The sequence below is a fragment of the Girardinichthys multiradiatus genome, chromosome X (assembly GCF_021462225.1).
Source record: "Girardinichthys multiradiatus isolate DD_20200921_A chromosome X, DD_fGirMul_XY1, whole genome shotgun sequence".
In the NCBI taxonomy this organism is placed as follows: domain Eukaryota; kingdom Metazoa; phylum Chordata; class Actinopteri; order Cyprinodontiformes; family Goodeidae; genus Girardinichthys; species Girardinichthys multiradiatus.
In genome coordinates this window covers 856,610-875,533 of record NC_061817.1, presented here as the reverse complement: position 1 = coordinate 875,533, position 18,924 = coordinate 856,610, and the positions used below count along the sequence as shown (strand labels likewise).

The following is an 18,924-nucleotide window of genomic DNA, read 5'->3' as shown; positions in this document are numbered from 1 at the left end:
TGTCAAAACTAACTTTTAGGATGTTAAAAGTGGACTGTTGCAGTGATTAGATGAAGTTGCAACTTCGTAAAACATGAAAAAAGCCGTAATATCGAGATTGTAATGGTCAGGGTAAAGTGTGAAGACATGGAAGCATCAATCAGAAGATGTAATGTGGGGGTTTTAGGGGTCCTTATATCCTTTGGCTTCACTGCTGCAGTCTCCAAGCTGCTAACTGAAGTGCCTCAGCTGGGAAATTACCCGTAGTGTAACATAAAACGAATGGAAAGGGAACTTAAGGTTATAATGATAACATGATTAGCATGAGTGTTTCACCAGACCATGCTCCTTACTGTGGAAGTTAGGAAGAGGTGAGCCTGTTTTTGAATGATGATTGACAGAATGTCAGAAGTTAACAGTGGGCATAAAGTGCTTTTCCTCAGAATCTGTTTTCTGTTTGTTTTCTGCTAAATCCACCTGGAGAGTTTGCTGCCAACTAAGTCCCAATAACCTTTACGTTTGTGATGGTAGGACAAAAAAGGCTTTAAAAAAGGCCTCAGTGCCATGTCAAATTATGTCATATTTAACAAATAAAATAATTATTTATTTTTAGGCTTTTTACACATCTTTACCAGAGATGCTAATAAATGTGGCTGGCATTGTAACTTCTGATGCCCTCTAAACTGTACATTTGATAAAAAGCAGAGGTGTAGGTGTTCAATTCATATTCCATAGATAGTTCATAGATTATTACTTTAAACAGCATTTATTCAACATTTTACTAAAGGTTTTGGACGATTTCAAGAACACAGTTTTGTAATAGAAGATTTATAGTTCAATCTAATGTCACCTGTAGGCAAGGTGACCGTCTGGGACAAAATACATCTTAAATCTTTACAACTGTTCATATGGAAATATGTTCAATATGCTACAAGTTGTGCAGAATGTGACATTACCAGCACACAGCTCCTGGGAATACTTAAACAGCACAACAGGAGAGTTTTGTTCATCTTCAACCTGTTGAATACACAAGGACATGAATCAGGCTTCGAACACACATAGTCTAATATCACAGCATTATCACACCTACCCACCTACATTTACATATGTACATGCAGTCAGCAGTCTGTGCAATTATTCCAGATCAGACATTATGTTCTAAAAAGCAGCAGAATCTTTAGAGAACACCTACCGATGTTCTGACACATGCCACAGACTTTAGCTTCAGCAGGAGATGCTGGCTCTGCAGGGGAGAAACAAAAAGGTCTTATGTGGAAGGTATGAACCTAAAGTCTGAAATAATAAATATTTCTGAAAACACTTCAGAATATCATGAAAGCATAGCATTCTATAATCCAGTTGGCCACTTTTTATAGAATCCATGTTCATTAACCCATAGTTTTTTTTTATCTAACCTTCTAACAAAAATACACGAGAGATATTTTTCCTGTGATACTTTTTTCTTATTGTCGCTTCTGTTGTTTTGCAAGAACTAAAAGTTAGCCATCAAGGGATATAGATTGGTCTGTAATGTCCATGGTGTCTCAAAAAACATGTCTGATAAAAACATTACAATGATAAGAATGACGATGGTATAACATTAAGTTATCCTCACCAAAGCTGCAGCATGTTTGATCTTTTGAACAATACCATTGTGCCCAAGGTACTGCAGGGAGAGCCACAGAGGCAGAGCTCGCAGCTTCTCCACAGGCTGGCTGGAGGTCAGACCTGCTGCCAGAGACTGAGAGGACCGACAGATACACAAAGCAAAGCTTACAAAACTAGACAGAGTAACCAAAACCTGGTGTAACATCTCCTCTGAGTTTGCATTAAAAGGCCATGCGCCTACCAGGGCTGGGTCTTCGTGTCTGTAGAGGGAGACCGCAGTCACTGCAGGCAGTCCAAGCCATCGACCAGGTGTCAGAGTCATGCTGTCGCTTCTGGTGGCTGCCTGTGGAAAAAAAAACAATGTGTCCCGATACACACTGATTACACTTCAAACTACAGGTCCTTCTCAAAATATTGGCATATTGTGATAAAGTTCATTATTTTCCATAATGTCATGATGAAAATTTAACATTCATATATTTTAGAGTCATTGCACACTAACTGAAATATTTCAGGTCTTTTATTGTCTTAATACGGATGATTTTGGCATACAGCTCATGAAAACCCAAAATTCCTATCTCACAAAATTAGCATATTTCATCCGACCAATAAAAGAAAAGTGTTTTTAATACAAAAAACGTCAACCTTCAAATAATCATGTACAGTTATGCACTCAATACCTGGTCGGGAATCCTTTGGCAGAAATGACTGCTTCAATGCGGCGTGGCATGGAGGCAATCAGCCTGTGGCACTGCTGAGGTCTTATGGAGGCCCAGGATGCTTCGATAGCGGCCTTTAGCTCATCCAGAGTGTTGGGTCTTGAGTCTCTCAACGTTCTCTTCACAATATCCCACAGATTCTCTATGGGGTTCAAGTCAGGAGAGTTTGCAGGCCAATTGAGCAGAGTGATACGATGGTCAGTAAACCATTTACCAGTGGTTTTGGCACTGTGAGCAGGTGCCAGGTCGTGCTGAAAAATGAAATCTTCATCTCCATAAAGCTTTTCAGCAGATGGAAGCATGAAGTGCTCCAAAATCTCCTGATAGCTAGCTGCATTGACCCTGCCCTTGATAAAACACAGTGGACCAACACCAGCAGCTGATACGGCACCCCAGACCATCACTGACTGTGGGTACTTGACACTGGACTTCTGGCATTTTGGCATTTCCTTCTCCCCAGTCTTCCTCCAGACTCTGGCACCTTGATTACCGAATGACATGCAGAATTTGCTTTCATCCGAAAAAAGTACTTTGGACCACTGAGCAACAGTCCAGTGCTGCTTCTCTGTAGCCCAAGTCTGGGGAATGCGGCACCTGTAGCCCATTTCCTGCACACGCCTGTGCACGGTGGCTCTGGATGTTTCTACTCCAGACTCAGTCCACTGCTTCCGCAGGTCCCCCAAGGTCTGGAATCGGCCCTTCTCCACAATCTTCCTCAGGGTCCGGTCACCTCTTCTCATTGTGCAGCGTTTTCTGCCACACTTTTTCCTTCCCACAGACTTCCCACTGAGGTGCCTTGATACAGCACTCTGGGAACAGCCTATTCGTTCAGAAATGTCTTTCTGTGTCTTACCCTCTTGCTTGAGGGTGTCAATAGTGGCCTTCTGGACAGCAGTCAGGTCGGCAGTCTTACCCATGATTGGGGTTTTGAGTGATGAACCAGGCTGGGAGTTTTAAAGGCCTCAGGAATCTTTTGCAGGTGTTTAGAGTTAACTCGTTGATTCAGATGATTAGGTTCATAGCTCGTTTAGAGACCCTTTTAATGATATGCTAATTTTGTGAGATAGGAATTTTGGGTTTTCATGAGCTGTATGCCAAAATCATCCGTATTAAGACAATAAAAGACCTGAAATATTTCAGTTAGTGTGCAATGAATCTAAAATATATGAATGTTAAATTTTCATCATGTCATTATGGAAAATAATTAACTTTATCACAATATGCTAATATTTTGAGAAGGACCTGTAATGGAGGGCAAATGGCACAGTCAGCTGATGTTGGCAGAGTGTGATAAAAACCATCAGATGTTCTTTTACAATGTGCACCTGTCTCATTTTCAACAGTGGAGGGGTAAATGATTAACTTTAACTATGTATGGATGTGTCTTCTCAGCCACCAGCTTTACTAAGGATTTGTTCAAACACACAGGGCCATACAAATGATTCACTCTGCATTCTATCACATTACAACCAGATATCTATTGTCCTGGAATTTTAGGTGCTAGACCAACACAATGTGGTGAATAACTGAGTGTTCCCCCAACAAACAGCTGTATTTATACTGAGATTAAATTAGACACAGATGGACTCCATTTACAAATAAATGACTTCCGTATTTGGTTGCAAAACCATGAATAATTTACCTCCCTCTTTACATTAATGTGCTGATTTGTGCTGGTCGGTCATATCCAATAATCCAAGTTAGGTAAATTGAAGGAATGTGACAGAAATGTAAAAAAAAGGCTACAGTGGAAGGACAAGGTTTATAAGGCAGTGTAAATGATCCATGGACTGAGCAGTTTCACCACTCAGTAATGGAAAGAAGAAGGAAATTATATGGTACTTGGAAAATGAATTTGCTAAGATAACCTCTCTTTATTTGGATCATTATACAATGTAATATTTAATCATTGCATATTAAACATTTGTATGTGTATAAACTGTACTGTAGGTCAGTGTTGTGCATGAACAAGTTCGGAGAACTCTGAACTGAACGATGCTGTTTTTTTAATGGAGAACATAGAGAGAACGCAGCTCATCTTCACGTCATTTAACGGCTCTCTGTTTGAAAAGGCTGCAGGCAACTTAAAGCATTCAAATTCAAATTATTAGTAATTGAGGCCTATGTGTCTCCCCTCGCTTTAAACTTGACAATGCTGCATTCAGCTTTGCTTCATAGGTAAGGATATTAACTGATGGATCAAGCCCCAACACCTTAAACTATCAGGTTACACGAAGGGGGTTTTGCTGCCTGACTGTTGGTGTTTATTAACGTAACAAAGACGTGCAGAGAAGCTGCATCTTTGAACTCAACTCTCTGAACTTCCTGCAGCTCAGGAACTGAAAGAACAAAAATGTGTTTAATTAACATGATTAAAGATTTGTTTGGTGCTTAAACAGAATCAAGATTTTATTAAACTGCAAAATCGTGGTGGGTTCACTCCCTTATGACCGCAATTATATATAGACAAGCTGAATTTATTTTGACTTTATATTTGTAGAGCTGCAAAGTATATGCTTTTGTACAACACAACTTCAACTTTCAGTATCAGGCAGTTATTCAGTGGGTTTTTGACTGCAATAACTGTCTAAAGGCCAAAAAAAACCAAAAAAAACTTTGTGGTAAACTGCGTCTGCGCTGAGTTGATGGTGATAAGAGGATCAAAGTGACTGCAGTTAGGAATGTAGTCTAAATCAGTAACAGTTTCAGTTTTCTTTTAAATAAAAGCAATAAAATATGTAAAAGAGAGGAGCTATTGGGAAATTCAGACAATATAGAATACACTTTATGTTAGCAAAGACAAAGGCCTCATTTCAGACGAAATATGATAAATTAAGGAGAAGTAGTTCAAGTTAGAAAAGTGAACTTGCTAAACATATTTAGAATGTGAACTATGAACATGAATCAATTTATTTTAACTTGGCTGAACTGAGTTTAGAACTAGATTCTGTTATTAAAAAATGAGATTACCATGACAGCAGAGGTGACCTGAGCCAGTGCCAGGGTTGCAAGGTTGACCCTAAAAAAAAATAAAAGTATTAAGTGATTTTATTCAATACTTTTTAGGTAAAATATACTCAATGTCTTTCCTTTCAATATGTAGATTAAGATGTATTTTGTAAATTTATGTTTACATTTTTCTCTGGCTCACAGAGGCAGCTCCTAAAAGCTGGACAGTCCTAAAGGCTGCTTACACATTTCAAACAAATCTGTTTTGGGGATTTTACTTCATGTAGCAGTACAACAGTCAGTCATTTCACTTTTACCATTGTTATTTCTTTACTTGTATCAATAAGACTGATTAGTGCACACATGGACTCAGTCTGAGATCCGTTCACACCTTGGCATAATATCAGCACTGAGCGACCCGGACAGCTCTAAATACAAGTCTGACTGACTCAAGGACACCACTGGCTAATCATAAAAGCAACTCCTGTTCCGTTAATTCAGAAGTTTACAACATTGCCTTGTTCTTTATGTTGTAGTTTATACTTTAATTTGATTGTGTCAGGAGTCCAGAAACTCACTGAACTTTAATGCACACCTACTGATTACAAGCAAACAGATTACAGGTGTGGATGGTTACCTTTGGTAGCCATTCAGTCCCATTTGTGTCAACTTGTATGTGTTTTATTAGACCCAAATCACCAGGGTATGTAAACGTTTGATCAGGGTTATGTAGATAGTTTCTGTTGTCATTGTGATTTAAAAAGAGTAAACACAGTTGTTTGACAATAAATGGCTTCACACAACCACTAATCATGAATGAAACAAATGTTTTTGTGTTATCATTCATATTCTCTGGAAATCAAAAATTCCACCAGGGTATGTAACCTTCTGAGCACAACTGTACATATATACAAAGAGTGTATAAATAGACCATATATAGTACTCCTGCAGCTGACGTACCCCTCTACATGAAGCCATATACTGTGCTGATCACACAGCTCTTTCAGACGACTTAGTTTGTCTGTATGACCTGCTCCAGGGGTTCCTGCACAGGAGAACAAGCAAAAGCAACTCTACATTACTATTTCAATGCTAATAAAAAATATACTAAGCTGTTAAATGAATGTTGCAGAAAATAATTTTAAATTCTAGCATTCTAGATGCAGACATAATGTGAAATGCTATGTTTAAAAAAGGACTGTCCTTCACCTGCGTTGGCAATCAACAGCAAAGGAAGCTTCCCAGCATCTATGTCCTCTTTGATCAGTTTGTCCAACAGGGCAACATCCTGGAAGTCACAAACATCATTCTTATCACAGCCAATTTCATTGAGCATTATGAGATGGATGTATTACCATCTGTTCTCTCCTACCATTTGGTGCTGGGATCCAAAGATGGTGTTACATGGCACCGTGCACAGGCTGGACAGAGGCAAGCCAAGCTAATGAAGAAGAAGGAAAATCATTTTTTCTTTGCATGTAACATATATTCTTTGCCTTTAATACTCAACATTATTATGAGAGAATATATATTATCATACATCAACAGATTCATCAATCACAAGGTGCTTCCAGGAATTTAGTTAGGCTCAAGTGTCCAGTGATGTGAAAAGCAACTGAAACTCAAGACATATAACTAGCCGACATGTTACACCGCATCTTTGTATATTAAACAAAGAAAAATATATCCATTCATTCATCGTCTATACCTGATGGAGGGGCTACCTCCAGCAATCATTTGGAAAGGGTATCCATGCACACATACATACATACTCACTCTGAAGGGCAATTAGAGAGACTAATGAACCTAACAGTCATGTTTATAAACTATGCCAGAGAACCCAGAGGGAACCTGCACATGCACAGGGAGAACATGCAATGTGCTCCCCAGGTCTAGATATGAATCCAGGACCTACTTGTGCTGCCAAAACATATAATAGAAAACATAATAAAGGCCACTAGAGCCAAAAAATAACTTGAAAAATAAAAGAAAAACAAATAAAAGAAGTAGAACTTGAACCGATTTTGACCAAAGACCAAAGTCATAATGTATACTATGAACATGGTGCGTACTGGCACATCAATTATGAAGTCAAACCGACTCCCATATGATACCTAGCATAAAAAAATACTAGGGACACAATTAATACAGATCTCCCTAAAATTATTGCAACTTTTGAATTGTTTTACTCTTCATCATAAAATTCTGAAATCCTTACAGACAGAACTAATACGGACCAGGATTAGCCTTGCTATACCGAGAGAGCCTCTGTCTAGTACACAAACTGTTATCACATGCAGATGATTGGTTACTACATGCCTCCTAAACATGCCATCAAGTTTGGCAGATCCCTGGTAATGAGCCATCCATTTGACAGGTGTGTTGGAGCAGGGATGCATCTAAAAGCTGCAGGACAGGAGCTCTTGAGGACAGGAGTTGGAGACCCTTGTCCTACACCAAACAACGTGTGTTACAACAAGCATGGATCGCAAGCGAGCCCACAGAGCACCATCAAGACAATGATCCCAAGCCCACATCCCAGCTGGTTTTGGAATGAATAAAGCAGGGAAATATCAAGCCTCTCCAATGGTTCCGGCCAAAGACTTCATGTTGATGTTGCTGCAGAGGAACATGCTAAGGGACATTTTTCTGAATATTACTAGGGTTGAGTCTGCATGTAGATGTACTGACACTACATTGATTCCACCCACCTGGCTGCATAGGTGTTGTCCCAGGCCAGGCCTGCAGGAGGCACTTTGGTAGATCATTGGCTGCTTGGAACTTAAAACAGCATAGCCTTCAGTTGTATATTCCTCATAACGGGCATTAATAGCAAGCCGACAGACCTTCACAAGGCCGTCCCTGTCATCCTCATGGAAATAGGCGGAGCCGTTCTCATACCTGCAGGACAGTCAGGTGATGGATGTGATTACTGAGAAACACGTAGCAGGCACACAAACTGTTAATTCAATTCAAAAATACTTTATTAATCCCAAAGGGAAATTAACATTTAAGGCAGCTCCTGCTTCCCAGGCTGCCTCAATACAAACTTATTCTGATTTATGTTAAAACGCTATCATTTTTTATACATTTAAAATAGAGGTTTTTCAGTCAAATGCTTTATTAATGGATCCATCCTGAACAAACTAGCTTTGTAAAGCTACAGCTTGTCCCAATCCAACAATTTAAGAGAGTTCTTTTCAAATTGACAAAAACAAAAAACATTACGAGCTCTTAGGAAACTGGAACACAGTGCCTTGCAGAAATATTCATAGCAGTTGAGCTTTTTCAATTTTGGCACACTACACAAACAAACCTCATTGTATTTTATTAAGATTAATTAATTGTATTTTATTAGGATTTACTAACAAATAAAAGATACATGGAGGACCCAAAGAGTAATATGCGACTCTGGAGCCACAGCATGCAGACTCCTGGTCTATTATATCAAATGCAAATAAAATACATTGAATTTTGTGGTTGTAAAGTGAAAAAATGTGAGACGGTTTAAGTATGAAAACTTTCACAAGTATTAAAGAAGACTCTTTTATCTACCCTCCCTGTTGCAGTCAACAGCTGTGCAGTGTTGTCTACATGTAATGTTTTTACCTGAAGATCCTGCAGAGCCACAGTGTAGTGTCAGACAGAATCCGAGTGGTTAGCTTCCGGAGTCGCTCCCTGTCCAGAACTGAGATGTAGGCTGCCAGGCTGTGGCCCAGCAAGGCCATGTGTCCCTGTTCCCCCACATTCTGCATCCTGCTAGAGACACCACATAGCATCTTCGCTGAGGGCTGTGCATTCCAACTACTGCAGAATGGTACAGCATTCATATCTTATATCTCTTTCATTTCTACAGATGATTCTCAAATGGATTTATCTATAAACCATCTGATCTTTCTTCAGCTAACATACTAAATTCCTGTCTGTCTAATAACCTCAATTTCCTCCTTTAAATCTCTTAAAAACTCATTTCTATATGTTGGCTTTTAATTGATAAGCATATGCATGTTTTTATTACATTTTAAATAGCGTTATTTATTTTATGCTTTTATAATTTTTTCTCATATATTATTATTATTATCTAACGTGCATCCTGAGGACGGTTCTGTTCATACCATCAGAGGTGGACACTAGTTGGGCAGTCTAAATATAATCCCTGCTGGGATGCATTCAATGACCACCAACTATTGTTATGTGACCCCTTATTAAACAGTTGTTCATTGGAGCGTTTATTGAAACAGAAACCCCCATACTGCATGGTGACAGTGAAAACTACTGCACTCCAACCCACCAGACAACTGATTCTAGACTCACAAGCTCGTACTCGTACTCGTCGTCTTCCGCTTATCCGGGACCGGGTCGCGGGGGCAGCAGACTCAGCAGAGACGCCCAGACGTCCCTCTCCCCAGACACCTCCTCCAGCTCCTCCAGGGGGAGCCCAAGGCGTTCCCAGGCCAGCCGAGAGACATAGTCCCTCCAGCGTGTCCTGGGGCGTCCCCTGGGCCTCCTCCCGGTGGGACGTGCCTGGAAAACCTCCCGAGCCACCTCAACTGGCTCCTCTCAATGTGGCTCCTCTACTCCGAGCCCCTCCCGGATGGCCGAGCTCCTCACCCTATCTCTAAGGGAGTTCCCGGCCACCCTACGGAGGAAGCTCATTTCAGCCGCTTGTATCCGGGATCTCGTTCTTTCGGTCATGACCCAAAGTTCATGGCCATAGGTGAGGGTAGGAACGTAGACCGACCAGTAAATTGAGAGCTTTGCTTTTCGGCTCAGCTCTCTCTTCACCACAACGGACCGGCACAGCGCCCCCATTACTGTGGCAGCCGCACCGATACGTCTGTCAATCTCCCGCTCCATTCTTCCCTCACTCGTGAACAAGACCCCGAGATACTTAAACTCCTCCACTTGAGGCAGGAACTCCCCTCCAACCTGAAGAGGACAAGCCACCCTTTTCCGGTCGAGTACCATGGCCTCGGACTTGGAGGAGCTGATCCTCATCCCAGCCGCTTCACACTCGGCTGTGAACCACCACAGCGCATGCTGTAGGTCTTGGCTAGAGGGGGCCAGCAGGACCACGTCATCTGCAAAAAGAAGAGACAAAATCCACTGGTCCCCAAACCCGACCCCCTCCGGCCCTTGGCTGCGTCTAGAAATCCTGTCCATAAAAGTTATGAACAGGACCGGCAACAAAGGGCAGCCCTGCCGGAGTCCAACATGCACTGGGAACAGGTCCGACTTAGTGCCGGCAATGCGGACCAAACTCCTGCTCCGCTCGTACAGAGACCGGATGGCCCTTAATAAAGGGCCCCCGATTGCATACTCCTGGAGCACCCCCCACAGGGCATCACGAGGGACACAGTCAAATGCCTTCTCCAGGTCCACAAAACACATGTGAACCGGTTGGACAAACTCCCATGAACCCTCGAGCACCCTGTAGAGGGTATAGAGCTGGTCCAGTGTTCCACGGCCGGAACGAAAACCACACTGTTCCTCCTGAAGCCGAGGTTCGACTATCGGCCGGACTCTCCTCTCCAATACCCTGGCGTAGGCCTTACCAGGGAGGCTGAGGAGTGTGATCCCCCTGTAGTTGGAACACACCTACCGGACCGGTAGGTGTATTCCACCACCCCAGTGTGCCAGTCCAGAGGCACTGTCCCCGACCGCCACGCAATGTTGAAGAGGCGTGTCAACCATGACAGCCCTACAACATCCAGAGACTTGAGGTACTCAGGGCGGATCTCATCCACCCCCGAAGCCTTGCCACCACGGAGCTTTTTAACCACCTCGGTGACTTCAGCCTGGGTGATGAAAGAGTCCAACCCCGAGTCCCCAGCCTCTGTTTCCACCACGGAATGCGTGATGGCAGGATTGAGGAGATCCTCGAAGTACTCCTTCCACCGCCCGATAATGTCCTCAGTCGAGGTCAGCAGTATCCCACCCCCACTATAAACAGTGTTGGCAAAGCACTGCTTCCCCCTCCTGAGGCGCCGGACGGTTTGCCAGAATCGCTTCGAGGCCAACCGGTAGTCCTTCTCCATGGCCTCACCAAACTCCTCCCAGGACCGAGTTTTTGCCTCTGGCACAGCCTGGGCTGCAGCACGCTTGGCCTCACGGTACCCGTCAGCCGCCTCAGGAGTCCCACAAGCCAACCACAGCCGATAGGACTCCTCCTCCAGCTTGACAGCATCCCTTACTGCCGGTGTCCACCACCGGATTCTGGGATTGCCGCCGCGACAGGCACCGCAGACCCCACGGCCGCAGCCACGGGCAGCAACATCGACAATAGATGCGGAGAACATGGTCCACTCGGACTCTATGTCTCCAACATCCCCCGGGATCTGGTCGAATCTCTCCCGGAGGTGGGAGTTGAATACATCCCTGGCCGAGGGCTCCGCCAGGCGTTCCCAGCAGACCCTCACTATGCACTTGGGCCTGCCTAGTCTGTCCAGCTTTCTCCTCCTCCAGCGGATCCAACTCACCACCAGGTGATGATCAGTGGACAGCTCAGCCCCTCTCTTCACCCGAGTGTCCAAAAAATGCGTCCGAAGGTCTGATGATACGACAACAAAGTCGATCATCGACCTCCTGCCTAGGGTGTCCTGGTGCCAAGTGCACTGATGGACACCCTTATGTTTGAACATGGTGTTCATTATGGACAATCCGTGACTAGCACAGAAGTCCAATAACAAAACACCACTCGGATTCAGATCGGGGAGGCCATTCCTCCTGATCACGCCTCTCCAGGTGTCACTGTCGTTCCCCACGTGGGCGTTGGAAGTCCCCCAGCAGAATAATGGAGTCCCCGGGAGGGGCTCTATCCAGCACCCCCGACAGGGACGCCAAGAAGGCCAGGTACTCCGCACTACCGCTCGGCCCGTAGGCTGAAATGATAGTCAGAGACCTCTCCCCAACCTGAAGGCGCAGGGATACGACCCTCTCATCCACTGGGGTAAACCCCAACACGAGACGGCTGAGCTGGGGGGCAACAAGCAAACCCACACCAGCCCGCCGCCTCTCCCCGTGGGCCACTCCAGAGTAGAAGAGAGTCCAACCCCTCTCATGGAGATGGGTTCCAGAGCCCACGCTGTGCGTGGAGGCGAGCCCGACTATTTCTAGTCGATATCTCTTGACCTCCCGCACCAAGCTCAGGCTCCTTCCCCCCCAGCGAGGTGACATTCCACATCCCTAGAGCCAGCCTAAGCATCCGAGGATCGGGCCGCTGAGGTCTCCACCTTCGTCCGCCACCCAATCCTCTTTGCACCGGTCCCTCACGGTTCCCCCTGCAGGTGGTGGGCCCACTGGGGGATGGCCTCGTGTCTCTCGTTCGGGCTTAGCCCGGCCGGGTCCCGCGAGGAGCAACCCGGCCACCAGGCGCTCTCCAACGAGTCCCGACCCCAGGCCTGGCTCCAGGGTGGGACCCCAGCTCCGCCGTACCGGGCGACGTCACGTGCCTCGATATTTTGGTCCTCATGAGGGATTCTTGAACCATTCTTTGTCTGACCCATCACCTAGAGCCTGTTTGCCATGGGAGACCCTACCAGGGGCATTTAGGCCCCAGACAACATAGCCTCTAGGATCATTTGAGCACTCAAACCCCTCCACCACGTTAAGGTGGCGGTTCAAAGAGGAGACTCACAAGCATAAGCCAAAATACCAACTCACATATTTTTATCACCAGGATTATGGACATGATATATGATCTCTATAAGACTCCTAAGAGCCACTAAACCTCACTCAGGTTTGTCAGGGGCCAGTTCTACTTACGGTTGGCTGGGCCTGTCCTTCCCCTCCTCATCATCTTCCTCATCATGAATGAGGTGGTGAACAAGGTGCAGTATAGTGGTTACATCCTGACCACTGCAGACAAAACACAAATTGTTGAGATAGCAGCATCAGAACCAGGAACTTGAAAAAGCTCAACTAGCTAACAAAGAAGGCTGGTTCTGTTCTGGGGACTCCTTTGGAACCTCTGGAGATCGTTGTGCAAAGAAGGATTCTTCATAAAATGAAGAACATTATGGAGAACCCTGAGCATCCTCTTCATGAGACTGTCCTACAACAATAGAGTTTCTTCAGTCAGAGGCTTCTTCAGATCTGCTGTAAGACGGAGCACTACAGGAGATCCTTCCTGCCCACAGCCATCACCATCTACAACGTCTCTTTGAGGAAACCTTCATAATATGAGCTACAACAACATTTAATTTCCCTTTGGGATTAATAAAGTATTTTTGAATTGAACTGAAATCTTGAACTAGTCTTCCCAGCGAGTCACAGCCACCCGACAACATTAAACCAAGAAAATATGGAGCTAGGTCATCCACCAGCTGAACAGTCTGGGTTTGTAAAACCTTAAAAAGGTTAAACCGACACTATATAAATTACTGGCTGGTCTGTTTTTAGAAATCAGAAGGGAAGAAACATGGAATCCCTTAGGGTGGAGAATCTGTCTGTAAACTGCTTTTAGAGAACAAATACCTCCACAAAACGAATTATGCAAATTAGCCTTACTAAGATCAAGCTAACATGGTTTGCTGTCAGCTGAGACAATGGAAAGGATTCTCTTCAGGAAGGTAAATCCACACACAGTGTAGCTAAAGGTGTTGCTTGTTTTAAGTCAGCAGGGTCTACAATTGGATCAAATTAAAAATTAAATGTTCAACTTTTTAAAGGGAACCATCCAGGTGGAGCTTCAGGACAGAAAACTCAAAGCATCTGACTGAAAACAGAGAATGAACAACGCATTAACTGAAAGATAAATGGCAGAGAAAGCAGGTAATGTCTGTATACAAACAGTAAGACAGTGGCAGATGGAAAGGTTATATTCATCTAAAGAAGCCAAACCACGACCATCATTAACACCTACACAGAAGAAAATCTGGTTTCAGAGGACCTAAGAGGAACAGTCATGGACTTTGGGTGCTTGGATGAAAGCACTGAAGAATCCTGAATTTGGATTAGCCAAGGAGATGATGCAGGAATGTCTGATTGGTCCCATCCTAGTGAAACATGTTGCGTGCCTGAATAAATGCAGTCAATGGTGATGCAAGCAAAGAGCCATGACACTTCAGGGAAACAGTTCACATCCCCATCCAAGTGAACTTTTATGAAGGCAAATGGAAAAAATGTCTCTATCCTGCAAAGTTGATCTGTCAGCTGCTGTATGAGAACGCTGGAACCTGACTGATTGTTTTCAAGTATTCCAGCTGTTACCGTATGAACAGGGATGAGCAGGGATATTTTATGGTTCATGATTGCTTCCTCTATTTGCTCCTAAAATATGGTTTCATCACAATGATTTTATTTCATATGTTTGTGTCAGGTCTGGAACTTGTTCTTGTATTTACTAAAAAGACAAATTGAATATCCTCAAAAGGCTAAGCTCAGAAGTAACTTCCAGCTTAAAACTCTAATATAAATAACGCTGATCCGTATGGCAGTAGAAACTAAAGCATCCTCTGGATTTGGGGATTTCAACACTGATTGTGGTGATATTTACAAGAAACTATGTAACCTGATCTGTCACTTGGCCTATTGAACATCATTCTAGTGTTACAGTTGACAATCGTCTTAATAAAAATCAGTCTTTAAACAAACAGTCCTTTCTAAACACAGTAATACAAACAGGTTCTTAAAATTGCATCCGGGAGAACAGGTATGTTTCTGCAGAACACTGACATAAGAAACGCAGTCAATCAATCTTGTGTGTGTATATGTGTGTGTGTGTGTGTGTGTGTGTAAGAGAAAGAGAAACTTACTCTCCCTGCAGGGGTCCAGGCATGCTGGTTCTACTGAAACGTCTGCTTTCTGTGGCTGCATCCGGCTCCCTAAACGGTCACACCAACATAGAGTAAGTAGGTTATTAGTATTCTGTGCAAGCCCTCCATTGCCTGGTACTACTCCCTTATTATAAAAATATGTAGGTTGAACAAGGACATTTAATCGTACATCTGTCCATCTCCAAGGATCCTCATGGCTTCACTCAGATTTTTTCCCACCTTAGCGATTGCAGTGTCAACCATCATCTAGGAAGAGTGTTTGTTTTCTGAAGGAGAGTTGGGAATAATTTACACAGTGAAAACAGACATATGAAGCATACCATTGTAACACAGACATACAGAGAAAGGTGTCTAATATTTGACGGATATTTCTAAAGCGAAGATATTTGAATTGATTTGAATTGAACAGCATGGTCCGCGAGTTGATCAGGTTAATTGACACGAGCTCCTGGTTGAATAAGGAAATCTCACATTAGTTGCTTTGTATTTATTGTGGTAGGGATCTACTGAAAAGAACGAGTGAGATGAGAAGGAAAGGCCGACACTGATGGTGCATCGCAAAAGTATTAATACTCCTTGGATTTTCCACTCTGTCATGTTCCAACCACCAACCTTGATGTATTTTATTGGAATGTTGTGTGATATAAGGTAGTGCATAATTGTGAAGTGGAAGGAACATCATGCATGGTTTCCAAAATCTTCTTACAATTAACAATCTATAAAGTGTGGCATGCATTTGGGTTTTACCCTGGTTCCCTTACTTTTTTTCCCTTACTGAAAAATGCTAGTTTTACCAAAGGCATTCAGACATGACCTCATAAGTGAACAGTAGAGATATGTGTCTAACTCTGGCTGTTCTGTTTCTGGTCTCAGAGAACATTAAAGAACAAACAGAATCATGAAGATCAAGGAACACAGCAGACAGGTCAGGGAGAACATTGTGTTTAAAGTAGTGTTCGGTTCTAAAGCAATATCCCAAGCTTCGAACATCTCACAGAGCTCTGTTCGACCCATCATCTGAACATGGAGAGAGGATGGACCAGCTGCAAGGACAAGGAGAGCATTGATCTGAAAAGCAGCCAATAAGCCCATGGTAACCCTGGGGAAGCTGCAAAGTTCCACAGCTAAGGTGGAAGAACCTGTTGACAAGACAACTATTAGTGGTGCACTCCACAAATCTGGTCTTTATGGTGGGGTGGCAAGAAAAAAATCCACTGTTTGCTAGCTGCTATAAGCCATGTAGGGAACACAGCAAACACTGGAAAAGGTGCTATGATCAGGTGAGACCAGCTGTGGCTTACATGCAACACTGTGTTGGTGAGCCATGGCAGTGGAGGCATCATGCTGTGGGGATGCATTCCTTTAGCAGAAACAGGGAAGCTGGTCAGAGAAATGCTGGTTTACTCTTTTGGGCAAAACTGCTAGAGACAAACCCCAAAAACACGCAGTTCTGACTGCAGTGAGTCGGATTTTTATTTGTGAAAAAAATGAATCTATCTATTGAACAACATTTTTCAATAGATACATTATGGGGTATGCCTGTAGTATAAACTAAAATGTGAAAAGGTTTAAAAAAGTATGAATACTTTTAAAAGGTGGGCGATTAAGTTTGAACACTGATTAAAAGCTAAACTGTGGTTCAAATGACCAATTAAATGTGCCGTTCATTGTGATGAACTTCCAAATCAGCAACATTGACTCATTTCTGAGAAGATGATGGATTTTTCAACCCTTTCCTCTGTGATTTGAAAGTCTGATCCACAACCTTCCGAAGAGCAACAGGACTTTAGGTTGTCTAATGCCAATATCATCGCGACTTCACACCTGCGGCAGAATCTGCAGACAGCTGTGCTCCTCTGGCGGGGAGAGGCGCAGTATTAGCGGCTGTCCGTCCTTCAATGGACTCCTGGGTAACAGCTTGGGACCACAGAGCAGGAAGCTATCTGAGATCGAACCAAGCCCACACCATATTCCCAGCTTTCACGCGCTCCTTACCTTTAAAGTCCACAGCTGATAGCTTGACTTCTGCGCTCCGTGGAAAGGGGACACAGGAACGCCGGGAAATCCCTGCAGAGGTCTCCGGGAAAGAGAAATGTTTAATTGCAGTGCTTGAATTAATCGCGTATTTAATGATCTGCTTCCGTGTGAGATTTCTGTTAACCACTGACCGAACCGGACAGTTTACTTCCTGGACCTGCAGAGCGACGTACGTTCCACGCTGGCAGGGCTGACGTCACGCTCCGCCGCGCAGGATTGGTCAGTCTGATGGCTGCTGATGCTCACATAGCATATTTCTTTATTTAGCCCAACGCGGAACTGCAGCTGAAACCATAAAACAGTGGTGAATTCAGTGGGATAATGGATCCAAAGGAAGACATCTATACAGCAATCAGAATAAAGCTGAGTTTAAGAAGGAGCAGAGAGAAGAGATGAAGAATAAGAACTTGCTTTTAGGTTGGATGTTGGATTTTCGTGCTCCGTAGATTCAGCGGCGTCCCCGTCCTGTTTGAACCGATGCTGGCTGTCTGATTACGGGCAGCAGGTCTCTGCCTGTCCCCTCCTTCCACACACGGTGGTTCGTTTAGGGACCGTCACTAAATCTCCGAACCAAACACTGTTGAGAACAAAAAAATGAATGGCTTTTAGGTAACAGGACCCAGTGACACAAAAGTAATGTTAAAACATTCAACTAGACTGAATAAATGAGAAACGCTCATTTTATCTGATTTTCATGTATTTTCTGTTTTTTATGAATTTTGTTTTTTTCATCAAAATCCATGATTTCTTTTTTATAGCTTTCAGGTCACATGACCTAGCAACACAAGACTAATGTTAAATAATTCTACTAGGCTAGATAGATGCAACACACTAATTTAAAGATTTTTTGTAATCACAATTGATGACTGATAAAACATAGGATTAAGATACATACTGTGATCAGTTGCAAGTTCATTCTCAAAGCTTACAAGCTAGTCAAATGCAAAACAGTCATTTTAGCAGATCATACTTGCTCTTTGAAACTGTCCAGCTTTACTGTAAGTCTTCAATGCATGAACAAGTTTCTTCTGATTGAGAGTTAACCTTACTTTAGAAAAAGAGGGACACAGACGTAGCAGTTGTCCCTTCACAAATCACGCGTCGAAGCATGTTTCATTCAGAGCTTCATTCTTTTCGTCCACATCAGCAGTTGACAGAGCTATTTGTGTGATTGTATTTTTTAAGTTCATGTTTAACTTATTTGTGCAACATTTACTTGATCATTTTAAAACTGATATTAACAAATGTTCAGATTTGCTGGCAAAGACATTTTTAGCCACTTTAAATATCTATAAATTATTATGTTGATTATGCAGAATATTGCAAGCCTGTTTAATGTGGCTGCCCATGCATCGGGAGTGGTGGACACCAATTACCTCCTAAATCACTCCACAGCTGGTGTGATTCGGTTTGGGAGAAAACCGAGCTTCCTCCTCAGTTTACCAAAGGTAATAATTCTGATATTGTGCCAATGTAAGAAGTAGAAGTCTCATACATCAGCTACACTGAAATAAACATGTCTGTAAATCAACAAATTTGCCATATAAACCAGTAATCCATTTGTTAAGATTTTTAATGATGTCTATCTGTTCGAAGTTGTACTTGTCACTAAAACAAATAACTTACATATAGTGCATTTGGAAAATGTCTCACAGTGCTGCGCTTTTTCCACATTTAGTTATGTTAGAGCCTGCAAATTTATCAAAAATAGAAAACTAAGAAATCACATTTATATAAGTATTCATGGCCACCTTTGGCAGCAGTTAGAGCCTCAAGCCTTTTTGAATATGATGCCACAAGCTTAGCACACCTATCTTTAGGCAGTTTGACCCATTCTTCTTTCCAGAACATCTCAA

At 43.1% G+C, this 18,924-nt stretch overlaps 1 protein-coding gene across 3 annotated transcripts in view; it reads right to left on the bottom strand.

Annotated features, from left to right (window-relative positions):
* LOC124862836 (pyridoxal-dependent decarboxylase domain-containing protein 1-like) overlaps window positions 1-18,591 on the bottom strand; it is a 32,732-nt gene extending 14,141 nt beyond the window's left edge. Inside the window, exons 1-15 of one of the 3 annotated variants that reach the window (XM_047356997.1) lie at window positions 17,200-18,591; window positions 17,027-17,108; window positions 15,201-15,297; window positions 15,011-15,079; window positions 13,020-13,112; window positions 8,865-9,014; window positions 7,967-8,156; window positions 6,628-6,696; window positions 6,465-6,543; window positions 6,216-6,300; window positions 5,277-5,325; window positions 1,829-1,930; window positions 1,595-1,720; window positions 1,172-1,222; window positions 936-996 (exon numbers count right to left, since the gene is read on the bottom strand). In XM_047356997.1, the coding sequence (XP_047212953.1) occupies window positions 936-996; window positions 1,172-1,222; window positions 1,595-1,720; window positions 1,829-1,930; window positions 5,277-5,325; window positions 6,216-6,300; window positions 6,465-6,543; window positions 6,628-6,696; window positions 7,967-8,156; window positions 8,865-9,014; window positions 13,020-13,112; window positions 15,011-15,079; window positions 15,201-15,277 (1,201 nt within the window). In that variant the 5' untranslated portion in view covers window positions 15,278-15,297; window positions 17,027-17,108; window positions 17,200-18,591. Of the gene's footprint in view, window positions 1-935; window positions 997-1,171; window positions 1,223-1,594; window positions 1,721-1,828; window positions 1,931-5,276; window positions 5,326-6,215; window positions 6,301-6,464; window positions 6,544-6,627; window positions 6,697-7,966; window positions 8,157-8,864; window positions 9,015-13,019; window positions 13,113-15,010; window positions 15,080-15,200; window positions 15,298-17,026 lie in introns of all 3 variants that reach the window. The other 2 variants (XM_047356998.1, XM_047356999.1) reach the window with 2 other exon arrangements.
* Between the last annotated feature and the right edge of the window lie 333 nt (window positions 18,592-18,924).